This window comes from Bacillus rossius, chromosome 1 (assembly GCF_032445375.1).
Source record: "Bacillus rossius redtenbacheri isolate Brsri chromosome 1, Brsri_v3, whole genome shotgun sequence".
NCBI lineage: Eukaryota > Metazoa > Arthropoda > Insecta > Phasmatodea > Bacillidae > Bacillus > Bacillus rossius.
The window spans coordinates 244838062-244855134 of NC_086330.1; the positions used below are offsets into that span (position 1 = coordinate 244838062).

The 17073-nt window shown below is 36.6% G+C and overlaps 1 protein-coding gene across 1 annotated transcript in view; it reads right to left on the reverse strand.

Moving 5' to 3' along the window:
* The window catches only part of LOC134527436 (modular serine protease-like), a 79232-nt gene that overhangs the window by 14866 nt on the left and 47293 nt on the right, over positions 1-17073 (reverse strand). The window contains exons 10-12 of the mRNA XM_063360116.1: positions 6114-6235; positions 3199-3375; positions 2577-2733 (exon numbers count right to left, since the gene is read on the reverse strand). Coding sequence (XP_063216186.1) covers positions 2577-2733; positions 3199-3375; positions 6114-6235 — 456 coding nt within the window. The remainder of the gene's footprint in view (positions 1-2576; positions 2734-3198; positions 3376-6113; positions 6236-17073) is intronic.

Consider the following 17073-nt stretch of genomic DNA (forward strand, 5'->3'; position numbering starts at 1 on the left):
GAGCTATCAATCAATAGGTGCCATTCATCTGGAAAATATTCAGGAATACTCATTTTTTCAGGAGTCCTCTAATATTGTAACAAAATAAATTATTTTCTTGTTGAGAGAAGAATGGTAGCAGACCCTTTTCTCTTGTATGGTAAAAAATTATTTTGGTTCATTGTTTCTTTTTTCCTTCAACGTGAAGCTTCTTTTGGCAGGTAAATATATATCTGACGAGTTCATTTACTTATCCTAGTTGAAACGTTGAGGAATTGTTGACATCCCCTCATAATCACTGTCAACTTCATTAGTATCAGAAGGGTGGTTATAGAGACAACACTCGTCCTCAGAAGGGTGGTTATAAGGACAACACTCGTCCTCAGGAAGCTCTGAGAGCTGGTGAAATACTGGGATCGGTACTTCCTCTGAGTGAGGGACCGGGCGTCTTGCGGAGACTAAATCAGGATAAGCCCACTTGCTACGGTGGTTTCGATTTATTCCAGAAATATTTACTACACAGAAATAACAGTCATCGATGTGGTTTTTGGGTGCTCTCCAAACCATCAATACGCCGAATTTCCAACTTTTCCTTTTCCCGCTAGTCCACTAGCGTTAAAATTCTGTACAAGTTTTACAAAGATGATGCGGAACCCATGATTTATCCTGATCACCGAGCTTAACACCAAAGTATCCATGATAAACTCTCTTTACAATGTCACTAACCATCTTTATGTTATCTTTTAATGTGTATTCTCCTCATTGTAGCAAAACACATCACGATGATTTACACAACTTCTTATCCTGGAACTCATTTTTTATCAACTTTGATCCATCCTTCACGGATAAAACTAACAAACTGCCCTCAGATGTACTTGAAGCGTTGAAATGAAGGATGGGATTACCATTCTGGGGTATCCCAGTGACGAAGTAGCTTGAGTCAAGCAGGCGGTTTTACTTCTTTTTCACACGTTTCTCAAAAAGTAGAGCTGGAAGAAAAGAAACTAATTTCGTATTTAAATTGATCACCCCAAATATAGCTAAAATAATTTCCAAAATCCTAGGCACCAAAAAAAGAAATATATATTTTTTCTTGTTGGCCCGCGTTATGTTAGGTAGCCGACAATTTGTTTCAGTCTAAGTAAATAATATGAAGTATTGTTCTGCTTTAGATGAGTGGTAAAATCTCGTTGATGTTAACAATAATTTTAGTATAGAATGAAGTAACGTCTCAACCTTAGCATTAATGGTTACACTGGTAAATCATTTTATATCATTCAGAATTTGTATTAAATTTAGTAATTAAAATATTAAAAAAAAATATTTGTATGTACAGTATTTGGTTAAATTATCTTGCACTACGTATCAATACTGCAAATTTTATATTCAAGACCATTTAATATTACTTTTTACTTAAGGTGTTTGTTATCACATACTTTAAATTGGACTAACTTGGTGTTAATAATAGCTGAAAAAACTTGTGGATTATGATTCATTAATAGACTTCAGGAAAACTAATTAAAAATACTAACCTGCTAGAATATTTAATAATTTTTTTAAATCTTTTTCTAATATTTTCCAACCATCCAGCGGAAAACATTTATGAAATCACAGAAAGATAAAATTATCGTAGTCATACCAACAAAGCAATTATCATTCAGATTAGACACGTCCGTGCATATAAACAATCAATCACATATGAAACGAATACTCAGTCGTATAAGGTTGAGCACTCATAGAAAATGGCTCAGTAGAGCTAGATGAGGTACCTGAGAGATTGAAGCATCGTTACAGCCTTCCTAAGGCATACGTAGAGTGGGCTGAGGTGAGATTGAGCGTTTGATGAGAATTGCCACTTATCCATGAAATAAGCTCGCTTACGGTAACGGTTACTATTATTTTCAATTAATAATAATCAATGTCTACTTCACACTGAAAATAAACGACCTTTTTATGAGTCAAGAATTATTTAAGTCAAATTATAACTCACCAAATATTTTGTGTGGAAATTTATTTAATGTTTATTTAAGTGGATAGTTGGTCACTGCAAACTGATCGGTTATTAATAAGTAGTTTCATTCAAGCAAGACAATTATTTGCTGGAAAAACCAATTATTTGTTTGGGTGCATTATAATAACTATTTATACTGGACCAGGGGCGTAGCCAGGGGGGGGTTTTAGGGGTTCAAACCCCCCCCCTTAGCACCAAATCTTTAATTAATTTCTTATTCACCACTCAAACAAATTTCATATTAAATTAATAAAAACAAATTTACCGTTACAATATTTAAATTTAAGTACCGAAAACTGCTAAAATAGCACTATTTTACACCTTAAATTCCATTTTACACCTTAAATTCCAAATTTTCCCGGGGGAGGACCCCCGGACCCCCCGCTTTAATACGGGGGGGGGGGGGTGAGGCCATGCTTCTTAACACCCCCCATACACAAATCCTGGTTACGCCACTGTACTGGACACAAAATGATTTTAATGGTGCGCAACAATCTTAAACCAGATTATTTGGAAGAGGATCGAGGGAACTAGCGCCCACGTGAAAGGGACCCGCTTGGCTGTGTAGGCCAGACGGGGAGTTTACCGTTGGTGTAGCCGGCGCAGAACTTGTCCGTCGTGACGTACGACTGGAAGCTCTCTGGCACGGTGTTCCAGCACTTGTAGAAGTCGACGAAGGGCAGCTGGGTCGTGATGAGCACCGTGCTGGGCTGCCCCTTCTCAGTGATCCCCCAGCCGGCCACCTGCGTCACGCGACCTCTCTCGCTCTGTCTGCATGGTGGCCGCCATGTCACATGAGTACCGCTCGAGTAATATCACTCGTGTACAGAGTGTTATTTTAGTCTAGTGAAGTTCAAATTTGGTTTATAATCAATCAATGCACTCAAAAATAAAACAGATGTATATTTAGAAAATAGCTGTATTTAAACTAGGCATAAACTTTTTTTAAAAGGGGCAAATAATGCTACTAAATCGTGAGATGCCTCGATTACGAGGACTTAAATTTTGGTATTTTCTTGGTGAGGTTAGAGTCCCCCACATAAACTGTAACATAAATAGCAGAATCATCACAAAGTTTTAAGTATTTGACATAAATTCGTGAGATTTTTGGATATATTTAATCACTGTGAGTGTTCAACATAACCAAACCTTACCTAACAACCGGACCTCACCCATTGTTAACACCGCAGGGTCCAGCAGTTACTCACCGCGCCATTAACTCCCGGCACGAACTGAAACCTCTCGTACTCGTTCTTCCAGTCGATGCACACGGGCCGCACAGCCCAAGTCAGCTCCACCGACACGTTCAGCACGATGACTGCGATGTCGTTGGCGAAGTTCAGCTTGCGGCCCTGGTAGCGCTCGTGCACCCGCACCTCGGCGGCCTGCCAGCCGAGGACAAGCTCCAGACATGCTCAATGTAGGGACACTGGACACACGTTGCCGTGAGCAGGTGGTTTGTCTCGGGTTTCTCAATTTCCCCTTATTTATACATTTATTCACATGCTTCACTCACATCACATTAAGCATGATACACTCACAATACTTCATCCATGACCCACTCACATCAATTCATGATTGTTAATTAACAAAACTTATCTTATGAGCCACTCACAATACTTAATACACGAGCCACTCACAATACTTAATACACGTGCCACTCACAAAACTTCATAATACTCCACTGACAATATTCATACATACTCCACTCACATCACTTCATACATGTGCCACTAACACTTAATACATGATCCCCTCACAATACTTCACATTGTCCACTTAAAACCATTGATACATGCTCAAATCCAAACAATTTACTCATTTTTAGATGCATACATGTCTCAGTCACATCACTTTATACACAGTCAATTCACATCACACACACCTGCTTAAACTACATCACATCATACATGATCCACTCACAACACATTATACATGCTTCACTCATATAACTTCTTATGTTGTCCACTCATAAAAATGTATACAGGTTTCCCTCAAAACACAATATACAGGCTCCACTACCATATATTTGAAATTCTTCAATCACAACAGTTTATAAGTGCTCCACACTTATAACTTCAAACATGATCGACTCAGAAACCCTCATATGTGCTCCACTCAAATTTCCTCATACTTGCTTCACTCACATTACTTAATACAATTTTCCCTCGGAATGATTTCTAAATTCTTCACTCACAACATGAAAAAATGCTCTACAAGCATCACTTTAATGATGTTATACTCGCATCACTTTATATATAATCCAATGACAACACTTAAGAAATTCAATAATCACAACACTTGATTGATGCTTTTGCAACACTTTATACATGGTCAGAACAGAAATCATCATACATGCTCCTATCAAAATACTTTAAACTTGTTCTACTAGCATCCCTTCATGCTTTAGCTACTCACAACACATCAAACAAAAGCCATTAATGCCAATTCATAAATACAAAAAATCACACATAATCCACTCACCTCGTTGCATACATGATCCACTCACTACACTTCAAACTTTGTCCACTCAAAACAGTCATTACATGCGCCACATTAAACCATTAATATATGCTTCACACACAATACTTCAAACATGATCCACTCACTTGTCTTAAGCATACTCAACTCACATGACTTCATAAATGCTCCAATACATGATGCTTAATACATGATACGAATAAAACACTTCATATGAGCTTCACTTAAATTGCTTTATATATGTTGCACTTATATTATTTATTATATTTTTTCCCTTTAAAACTCTTCTATATGTCTCCACTTACAACACTTCATACATTGTTTACTCACAAATATTCGTACAAACTCCACTAACTATATTTCATAGATAAACCACTCAAGGAACTTTATAAATGCACCATAGACAGTAATTTATACATTCTCTTACCACGACATTTTTTACGAGTTGCACCCACAGCAATTCATTCAAGTCCAACTCACATCACATTTACATGCTCCACTCACATCACTTTATACATTCACCTCTCACAAAACTGCATGCATACTCCACTCACATAACATTATACATACTCCACTCACATAACCATACATACTCCAAATACATCACTTCATATATGTTCCGATTACAATACCTCATACATGAGCAACTCTAAAAACTTCATACATGCTACACAGAAAATCTTACATTACCCACTCACAACACATTATAAATGCTCAACCCAAAACACTTCAAACATACTCCACTCACATCATTCCATTCCTCATTCCCTCACAACACTCCATACGTGCTCCACTTAAAACCCTTTCTTTATTCATAATTCACTCATGTGACTTCATACATACGCCACTCCCTATGCTTCATACACTGTCAATTAAAATTATTATTACATGTTCAAATTTCAACAATTAATTTACGCTCCATTAAAACCCTTTAGACATGCTCTACTCTCATAGCTTTTATACGCGCTCTACTCACATTATTAATACATACTCTACTCACATCACTTTATACCTATTACACTTCATACATGCACCACTCATAACACATCATAAATACATGCTTAAATAACAACAAATGCTTACATAATGTATTCACAGTACTTTAAACAAGCTTCACTAGCATCACTTAATACATTATCCAGACATAATACTTCATACATTATCAACTGTAAACAATTAATAATGTTCTACTTACATCACTTCATACATACTACACTCACATAATATTATCCATGCTCCAATCAAATCATACAAGAGCCACTTTTATTTAACACATGCTCCACTTACAAAACTTTATATATGCTCAACTCACAATACTTTGTACATGCTTCACTCACATCACTTCCCCTTCGTCGTTTCCAGTGACCCCGATATCGACGAGATGTCGAAATGATATATTAGATTATAGTTTCGCTCTGCGTTTCAGCATGTATCATCTAGAATACGGACCTGCCTGATGATATTCTGAGTGAATCTTAAGCCACTACAATCAACCTCGTGGCTGCGACTAAACATCGAAAACCAACAAAGGTTTAAAAAAATGGCTGTAAAAGACTGAAGTTTACTTTTTCTTCACGAAATTATTGCACCTGTAACTATAGTATGAGTAGATGTATTGAGGAAAGAGGTTTGTGCTGCTCACGTCTCTGACTTGCAGCTCGTCCTCTTTGGCGTCCCAGTCCCTGTAGTACTTGCCGATGGCCAGCTTGAAGCGCTCCTTGGGCAGCTTGCTCTTGGTGCGGTCGTTCCAGAAGCAGTGCGCGGCTGCAGCACACCACACGGTGCCCTTCAGCGTGTCGCACTCACACGCACTCACAGGCGCACGTGCACATGGATGTAAGCTTACACCTTCCCGGTAATTGACTCCGTGTTTTAAGTAACTTAGTCAATAGAGATAATATTTTATGGTTTTGTTAAGCTCACTTTTTAAAATGGTATATTTTAGCAGCTTTTTGTAAGATTCCATATTAATGCGATTTATGTTATGAATACAATTTAACATAATAAAATTTAAAAAAAAAAACTTTTTCAACAAAATTGTTTTTTTTTAGTGGTACAAATTACATTTTCCTTAAAACCAATAGTTATATGGCAATAACTGGTTGTATTTCGGTAGCATAATCATTAGAAACTGTAAGCTAGAATGTAAGAATATGTACGTTATGAATTAAGGAAATAAAATTTATTTAAAAATTCTACTTGGTTCAAATAATTTGTTCCAAACTGTATTATAAAATTGGATATTGAAAAAAATTTTTAGTAATTTAATTTTTTTTCTTTAAGTTGTGTTGATATTTCAGGCATTGGTTCACACTTCGGTCTATAATGGTATTTGAACTTGAATTTGATGTAATACGTTTACTAACGTACAATTCAGTGTTATTTTAGTTTCATCGCGATTTGCCATATATCTTGTCCAAATTAATAGTACACACGTCTTGTTAATTTTAATGCTTCTCTATATTTTCTTTTGCTCAACTAATAAATTTCTCACATAATAATTATTTGAAATTCTCCCTTTGAAAATAAAAAAATTCAGAGTTTTTTTGTTTAGAGAAAGATTTGTTTCTATAACAGCTAACACAACGTTTATACTGTGGTTAAGCTGAGTATGGGTTATAAAATCTATTATCTAACTTGTGCTTAAAAAAATTTCAACACGCTCAAGGCCATATGGCAATTCGTTCGTAAATATAGGCGTGATGTAAATATTAATTAGTTTGACAAGCATTTACCGCTATTGAAACAATTTCTTAATTTGTATTTATTTAAAGAATTATTGAATAAGCAAACAGTTTTTGTATGATATCTGCCGATATAATAATATAGTACATTAAAATATTTTGCCAGGAAATAAATCAATATGGAATATTGCACAGTTATTAAAAGAAAAAGAAAATCACGTTGCAGATTTTAGTTAACATTTATATTTTACTTTTTGAATAGTGTAAGCTCTTACAATAAGCATAATTTAACTAAATTCTTTACCTGTTGCAAGCTATAAGTCGTTTAATTTAGGACACGACAAAAGAATATACTTGTGTATAATTTTAGATTTAGTATCTCAACATAAACTACAAAATCTGCTGTGTAATATGCTGTAACTTATGTTCGAGTCCAGTATCCTAAAGTCAATGACGTAAGTAAAATTTTATTACCATATATCTATTATTTAATATCTTATGATATTTATTGGCATTCTAGCACAAAACAAGTGAAATAATATTCAGATTGACACTAGCATCCTCTAGCACAGGACTATACGTGACACTGGCATTTCTAGTAAGAAGCACTGAAATCAAAAATGGCCATTCTACAACAGGCTCAAATTCATACTTTGAAAAAAATATATACGTTCACTATTTTATTTTTAAAAACTAATTTAAAACTTAAGTCTCGTATACGCTTCTATCTGCCCTATAGTGCCTTTAATACACTCCAGCTTTCGAGACGAGGGGTTCTGCGTTCGGATCCTATGTAAGGAATGGGTGTCAATATGTACCGCCTAAATTAATCATAAAACCGCCAAAGTCAATAAAACTCTCGAAGATCTTTCAAATAGTTAAATATATGTAAATAAATGGGAAATATGTTTGGCTCCGTATTAAAAATCAATACAGAGACACAAATAAAAAGAAATAAGCTGTGTGGCTAAAGACGTGTCTTTTTCACGCCACAGGTCAGAGCTGTCATGGTTAGCATCTCCTCGCTTCCAATCAATTTGATAAAAAATATTGAATACATTGTAAATATAATGTTTATAACAAACTCTATAGGAAACTGAACTTTACTTTATGTGCACGAGACAGAGCGACACTGGTGCACTCTAAAAACACATGCCAAAAATGAAAACGCCAAATACTAGAAGACGAATACAACATAGCGATCACAGCATATAAAAACACGATGGAATACACCAGAAAAAGAAAAAAAAGAAAATGATGTACATACAACAAATTCAAAATGGTGGTCAGTAAAATATTGCTGAATTCAAGATGGCGGATATAAATGGTGGACTCAAAATGATGGGAAAGCTAAGAGTTAAATCAATAGTCAAGTTCCAAAGCTAAGGTCAATGTTAAAATCAAATCACCAAAATCAAATATAGCATCTGACAATCCAATACACGTTCTAAATCTTGGTGGTAGACATACTATTATGTACTACGTTAATATAATATGAATATTTAAAAAAAGGATGGTAACTACATTCTTGTTCTTTAATGTTGAAAGAAATTGAAACAAAGTATGACAAAATACCGCACAAATACTACGAGTGCTACTTTTGCCTCCGAGCTGAATAACAGTTGAGTACTAGGTATATGTGTTTGGTCCAAAGATGTGTCTGCGATTATTTTGCAAGTTTTGAGAAATTAATTTATCTTCAAAAAATTTAAGTAGATTAAAATGTATGAAATTAAAGAAAAGTTCTAATGGTTTTGAATACAAACTTAAGAAGCTTCAATACAAAAAGACTCCAAAGTATATTTTAAATGAAACTTCACGAAAACATTCAACTATTTTTAAGGAAATTATAGGTTTTTCTAAATCAAGGATTATTACTGATTTTTAGTAAGTATTGCTGTATTAGCAGGATGACTGGAGTTAAAGTCTACTTCATCTTCGTCGTAGAAGCTTAATTTCAAATTTGTGTGACGATAACTAAAAACCTGAAGAACGAGGTTTAGGTATTACGTTTAAAGACTTGTCGACGTCGAGGTGAAAACTTCTCAAGTTACGAATATTGGGTAAGAAACAGGAATTTGCTGGTTAACTATCGCGGAAACAATGTAAAAGCGAGATCAGGTGAGTAGTATGTAAATGGGGCTCCGGGGACCGGCGCCAGGCGCTGGAGCCGAGAGCCGATCCACATCTCTGACGTCACGTCCATCTCTGTCGTCACGGCGGCCATCTCGGACTAGCGTAACGGGACACAGTGTAACGGGACATAACGTAACAGGACAAGTAGATCACGGCGGCCATCTTGGATCCGCCATTTTGGATGACGTAATTGTGTGTTCTCGAAAATTCCGGTGATGTGTTTTCCGCCATTTTGAATTATTACGTCACCGTTTTAAATTCCGTTACGGCCGCCATCTTTAACTTTTTTATTTATTATCCGATTTTAATGAATTTTTATAATTTATAAAAAAATTCAATTAATAAAATTTAAATAAATCATTTATAAAAAACAAACATTTACGACAAAGAAGCTCGGAGTCCTCGGTTGGAACCCGACGAGGGCAAAAAAATTAAAAAATGGCGACCTAACCTTATCCAGCGGTGGATGCTGGCATAATGACTCCCACCACTTTTTTTTTAAAAAGCATATAAAACGTCAGGTAACATGACGTCACGTCCACCATCTAGTTTTCTATGCTGAAAGCCATCATCATTGTACCGTCGGCGAGAGTGCGCTGATTACATGTTAGTTTAATTCACATCCGCTAGAGTGCAGTAATCATTTATTACTGTGACACCCACCATCTTGTCATTTGACCGCCATCTTGGAAATCCGTAATTATTTAGCTAGAAATTCAGAAAAAGTTCCAAAAATCAATAAATAAATAAATTGTCAATAAATATACTGATTGATTCGATCGATTCCCGTCCTCGGTTCGATACCCGCTAGATGCAATAATGTTTAAATTTCATGTAAAAAATAAAAATTTCAATAAACCATGTTCAACATTCGTAAAGAGACTTTAAATCCTCTACTACCGTCATCCTATCAGACATCAAGACCACCATATTGGAAATGCGTAATTTTAATGCTAAAGATTCGGGAAAAAGTTCATTATTCATTAACTTAATGTTTAATCTATATACTGACTGAGTAGATCGACTAAGGTCCTTGGTTCGATCCTGGTCGATACAAAACAACTTTAATTTTAAAAAAGTACCAGAAAAGTGTAAGGTTCGAGAAATAAAACACCACAAGTTCTATTAAAAAAACTTTTATTACATACATACTACACTACTACAAGTACAAAAAAAATACATAGACAAATTACTAAAGTTTTGTGGAATCCTCGATTCAAACAGTCTTCTTATTGTACGGACTAAGCCTTTTACATGACTTTAAATGTCTATCCGATCCGTTCATCACCGCAGCCAGAGACGGACTGAAGTTGATATCACTTATATAGTCTCATTAGCCGGTACAGCACATGAGTCAAATCAATAACCATGTTCATTATACGTCTCGGAGCATTTTTTACAATGAAGATGTAAGCTATCAAGACGTGAAATTAGTTTATTGAAATTATTGCACTGAAATTGTATTCTTTGAACATTATTAGAACAACCGCTTCTTTCATGTCTGCGAGCATTTGAGGTGATAGTAAATGATGCACCACAGTATTTGCACTGATGCGAAGTACGCTCTTCATTAATTGAAGTATTCAATGCTGATGAAACTTCAGCTGATGGTGGAACAGCACATATGGAAGTTTCCTCCAGTATTGACGTCGACGTTGCCAACGGGATCTGCCCCACCATCGTCGTCGCTATCGTCATGGTTCCCGTAGTTGATGGTACAACCTCCATCGAGTTCGACATTAAAGACGGTAAAGATGTTATCGAGGTCTCAAGAACAGGTAATTACGTGACTTATGAACCAGAAGAAACAAACTATGTGACCTGTACACCGTGGACGGCAGTAACAAACTGAGCGTCCTGCTGTCTAGGACTCGTTTATATACATGAACCGGTTGGAATAATACTCTAGTCAAATCAAGAACAATTTACTAAAATACTAGAGTCAAAACAACATTAAAAAATAGAAGCACCATCAACAAAAAAAGGAAGCACATTTGGAAGCACCATCAAAAAAGGAAAAACAATAGGAAGAACCGTCAAAAAAAACGCAGCACATTCGGAAGCACCGACAACGAAAAGGCAGCACATTTGGAAGCACCGACAACGTATTTGGAAACACCGTCATCAAAAAGGCAGCACATTTAGAAGCACCGACTACGAAAAGGCAGCATATTTGGAAGCACCGACTACGAAAAGGCAGCACATTTGGAAGCACCGTCAACAAAAAGGCAGCACATTTGGAAGCACCGTCAACGGAAAGGCAGCACATTTGGAAGCACCGACAACGAAAAGGAAGCACATTTGTAAGCACCAACAACGAAAAGGCAGCACATTTGGAAGCACCGACAACGAAAAGGCAGCACATTTGGAAGCACCGACAACGAAAAGGCAGCTCATTTGGAAGCACCGACAACGAAAAGGCAGCACATTTGGAAGCACCGACAACGAAAAGGCAGCACATTTGGAAGCACCGACAACGAAAAAGTCAGCACATTTGGAAGCACCGACAACGAAAAGGCAGCACATTTGGAAGCACCGACAACGATAAGGCAGCACATTTGGAAGCACGGACAACGAAAAAGCAGCACATTTTGGATGCACCATCATAAAGGCAGCACATTTTGAAAGCACCTTCGAATAAGGAAGCTCCATCAACAAAAAAAAAAAGGCAAAAAGGAAGCACAAGTTACGAGATCTAAGTCTTAGTTAGAAATCAGAATACAAGAAATAAAAACATTAAATTATTATAAATAAAATTATTTATTTTATTTTTTTACATTATACAAATGCAAGTAAAACAAGCCATTATTGTATGTAGCCAGATTTCCTCAGTTCCTTGAGTATGAAGGATATTTCTTTGATGCACGAATAGTTTCCTGCACAAAGCGAACCATGTAGAAGTCTTAGCCGGTCAACCAATAGGTTTGGATCTTTCCATGATGTGTAATCATTCTCTTCTACCACCATCTTCCTTGCACGTTTATAATAAATATTATGATCTCTGGTCTCTTCCGTTTTACCACCAACCTCAGGGTAACTTTCATTTTTGAGACGGTGATCATCACAAGCTTGATCAGATTTATTTAATATATCACGTCGTTTCCATCTTTCGGTCTCAGGACACCGCCTCATTCTTCGATCTTGTAGGCTTTAGGTGCTTTATCATAGTCTATGTCGTTGTCAACAGCCTCAGAGTCACTGTAACAATCACCGTAGAAGGAATCGTCTTCACCTAATTTACCGTAATAATTCGATGTTGATGATGTTGAAGTGTCTTCATCGTCTTCATGCTTCCTTTTTAGGAGTCCATCATTTTTACAAAGTAGGAAAGATCTACTTGATTTCGGCTGGAATATATTCTCACTTTTCACGTTAAGGATTCTTCCATTGTCTTCATTCTTCCGTAAATCATCAACCTCCTTCAATTTAAGTTCTTTGTCGAGATCGGAAGAGCCAAGAAAATTATTGTCGTAATGCAGATCACTCTTCCTTAGTCTAGTAGATTCATCGTTGTCCTCTAGCTTGTACGCAGGCTTGGCGTTACAAGTTCTGCCATGTCTTTTTAGGTTCTCTCTCCGCGTAAACGACTTGCTACATCGAACACAACTTATCATATTGCGCAGTGGATTTTTAACACAGTCATTCTTCTCGTGTTGTCTTTTATTCTTTCTCAAGATAAACTCTTTTCTGCAAAACTTACACCTATGTTCATTCGATACAGCGCCAGATCCCAAATCGGAATTCATATTAGTTACTCAGACTAATGCCAGATACCAATTGAGTGTTTTAAATTAGATCCATTACTAAAATAGAATTTATTTCATATTTCATCAGCTAGAATTAATATATCTCATGCAAAAGTACTTTATGCATGTAGTTCTGCTTTTCAACAATAGATGTAGCCACATGTTGCTTGCAGGTAAATAAAATTTAGTTATTTTATGCGGGATGCAGGATGCTCACTAACGATCGCAAAAGAAGGATGGCTTCGCTAGACTCCAAGGAGAAGGAAGTCCGTCCTTCCTGTTAGTGCGTCTTAGATTTCTCAGAGAATATTATTATTTGACTGAGAAATGATATTTTTTTAATTTCTACCTGATTAAAATATTACAAGTGTTGATTAAGTAGCAGATATTCACTAATTAAATATAACCTTAAATAAATTAACATGACTCATTAAATAAAAAAAATTCTTCATGAAGAGATCAATTGCTAATCTGTAACCAGAAGCACTTGCAGAAAACCATCAAATATTGTCAAGTATAATCAAGAGCACACGGAGAAAACCATCAACATATTGACAAGAATATTCAGGAGCATACGGAGAAAACCACCATAATATTGTCAAGAATAATAAGAGCACACGGAGAAAACCACCATAATATTGACAGGAATAATCGGAAGCACACGGAGAAAAACGCCACAAGTTTTCTTTATCATAAAATTACAGAAAAAAATTAATAAAAAAAATTAATAAAAAAACACATTAAATTCAAAAACTGATTCTGGCTTGGACTAGAAAACTATCTTTGCTCAACAATGATAAGTTCACAAGCTAGAATCAGTTTTAGAATTTGTTGTTTTTTTTATTAATTTTTTATTAACTTTTTTTTCTGTAATTTTATGATAACAAAGAAATTTTGTGGCGGTTTTCTCCGTGTGCTTCCGATTATTCTTGTCAATATTATGGTGGTTTTCTCCGTGTGCTCCTGATTATTCTTGACAATATTATGGTGGTTTTCTCCGTGTGCTCCTGAATATTCTTGCCAATATGTTGATGGTTTTCTCCGTGTGCTCTTGATTATACTTGACAATATTTGATAGTTTTCTGCAAGTGCTTCTGGTTACAGATGAGCAATTGATCTCTTCATGAAGGATTTTTTTTTAATTTAATGAGTCATGTTAATTTATTTAAGGTTATATTTTATTAGTGAATTTATGCTACTTAATCAACTCTTGTAATATTTTTATCAGGTGGAAATTAAAAACAATATCATTTCTCAGTCAAATAATAATAATCTCTGAGAAATTAAGAAGCACTAACAGGAAGGACGGACTTCCTTCTCCTTGGAGTCTAGCGAAGCCATCCTTCTTTTGCGATCGTTAGTGAGCATCCTGCATCCCGCATAAAAGAACTAAATATTATTTACCTGCAAGCAACATGTGGCGACATCTGTTGTTTAAAAGCAGAACTACATGCATAAAGTACTTTTGCATGAGATATATATATATTCTCGCTGATGAAATATGAAAAAAATTATATTTAAGTAATGGATCTAACTTAAAACACTCAATTGGTATCTAGCATTAGTCTAAGTAACTAATATGAATTCCGATTTGGGATCTGGCGCTGTATCGAAAAAACATTGGTGTAAGTTTTGCGGAAAAGATTTTATCTTGAGAAAGAATAAATTATAACACGAGAATAATGAATGTGTTAAAAATCCACTGCGCAATATGATAAGTTGTGATCGATGTAGCAAGTCGTTTACGCGGAGAGAGAGCCTAAAAAGACATGTCAGAACTTGTAACGCCAAGCCTGCGTACAAGCTAGAGGACAACGATGAATCTACTAGACAAAGGAAGAGTGATCTGCATTACGACAATAATTTTCTTGGCTCTTCCGATCTCGACAAAGAACTTAAATTAAAGGAGGTTGATGATCTACGGAAGAATGAAGACAATGGAAGAATCCTTAACGAGAAAAGTGAGAATATATTCCAGCCGAATTCAAGTAGATCTTTCCTACTTTGTAAAAATGATGCACTCCTATAAAGGAAGCATGAAGACGATGAAGACACTTCAACATCATCAACATCGAATTATTACGGTAAATTGGGTGAAGCCGATTCCTTCTACGGTGATTGTTACAGTGACTCTGAGGCTGTTGACAACGACATAGACTATGATGAAGCACCTAAAGCTGACAAGATCGAAGAATGTGGCGGTGTCCTGAGACCGAAAGATGGAAACGACGTGATATATTAAATAAATCTGATCAAGCTTGTGATGATCACCGTCTCAAAAATGAAAGTTACCCTGAGGTTGGTGGTAAAACGGAAGACACCAGAGATCATAATATTTATTATAAACGTGCAAGGAAGATGGTGGTAGAAGAGAATGATTACACATCATGGAAAGATCCAAACCTATTGGTTGACCGGCTAAGACTTCTACATGGTTCGCTTTGTGCAGGAAACTATTCGTGCATCAAAGAAATATCCTTCATACTCAAGGAACTGAGGAAAGCTGGCTACATACAATAATGGCATGTTTTACTTGCATTTGTATAATGTAAAGAAATAAAAGAAATAATTTAAATTATAAGAATTTAATGTTTTTATTTCTTGTATTCTGAATTCTAACTAAGACTTAGAACTCGTAACTTGTGCTTCCTTTTGCCTTTTTTTGTTGTTGATGGAGTTCCTTATTCGCTGGTGCTTTCAGAATGTGCTGCCTTTATGATGGTGCATCCAAAATGTGCTGCTTTTTCGTTGTCGGTGCTTCCAAATGTGCTGCCTTATCGTTGTCAGTGCTTCCAAATGTGCTGCCATTTCGTTGTCGGTGCTTCCAAATGTGCTGACTTTTTCGTTGTCGGTGCTTCCAAATGTGCTGCCTTTTCGTTGTCTGTGCTTCCAAATGTGCTGCCTTTTCGTTGTCGGTGCTTCCAAATGTGCTGCCTTTTCGTTGACAGTGCTTCCAAATGTGCTGCCTTTTCGTTGACGGTGCTTCCAAATGTGCTGCCTTTTCGTAGTCGGTGCTTCCAAATGTGCTGCCTTTTCGTTGACGGTGCTTCCAAATGTGCTGCCTTTTCGTAGGTGGTGCTTCCAAATGTGCTGCCTTTTCATAGTCGGTGCTTCCAAACGTGCTGCCTTTTCGTTGTCGGTGCATCCAAATGAGCTGCCTTTACGTTGTCGGTGCTTCCAAATGTGCTGCCTTTTCGTTGTCGGTGCTTCCAAATATGCTCACTTTTCGTAGTCAGTGCTTCCAAATGTGCTGCCTTTTTTTTAGACGGTGCTTCCAAATGTGCTGCCTTTTCGTTGACGGTGCTTCCAAATGTGCTGCCTTTTCGTTGACGGTGCTTCCAAATGTGCTGCCTTTTCGTAGTCGGTGCTTCCAAATATGCTGCCTTTTCGTAGTCGGTGCTTCCAAATGTGCTGCCTTTTTGTTGTCGGTGCTTCCGAATGTGCTGCCTTTTCGATGGCGGGGCTGTCTTTTCGTTGTCGGTGCTTCCAAATGTGCTGCCTTTTTTTTGACGGTGCTTCCTATTGTTTTTCCTTTTTTGATGGTGCTTCCAAATGTGCTTCCTTTTTTTTTGTTGATGGTGCTTCTATTTTTTTAATTTTGTTTTGACTCTAGTATTTTAGTAAATTGTTCTTGATTTGACTAGCGCATTATTCCAACCGGTTCATGTATATAAACGAGTCCTAGACAGCTGGACGCTCAGTTTGTTACTGCCGTCCACGGTGTACGGATCACCTAATTTGTTTCTTCTGGTGCATAAGTCGCGTAATTACCTGTTCTTGAGACCTCGATGGCATCTTTACCGTCTTTAATGTCGAACTCGATGGAGGTTGTACCATCAACTACGGGAACCATGACAATAACGACGACGATGGTGGGGCATATCCCGTTGGCAACGTCGACGTCAACACTGGAGGAGACTTCCATATGTGCTGTTCCACCATCAGCTGAAGTTTCATCAGCATTGAATACTTCAATTAATGAAGAGCGTACTTCGCATCAGTGCAAATACTGTGGTGCATCATTTACTATCACCTC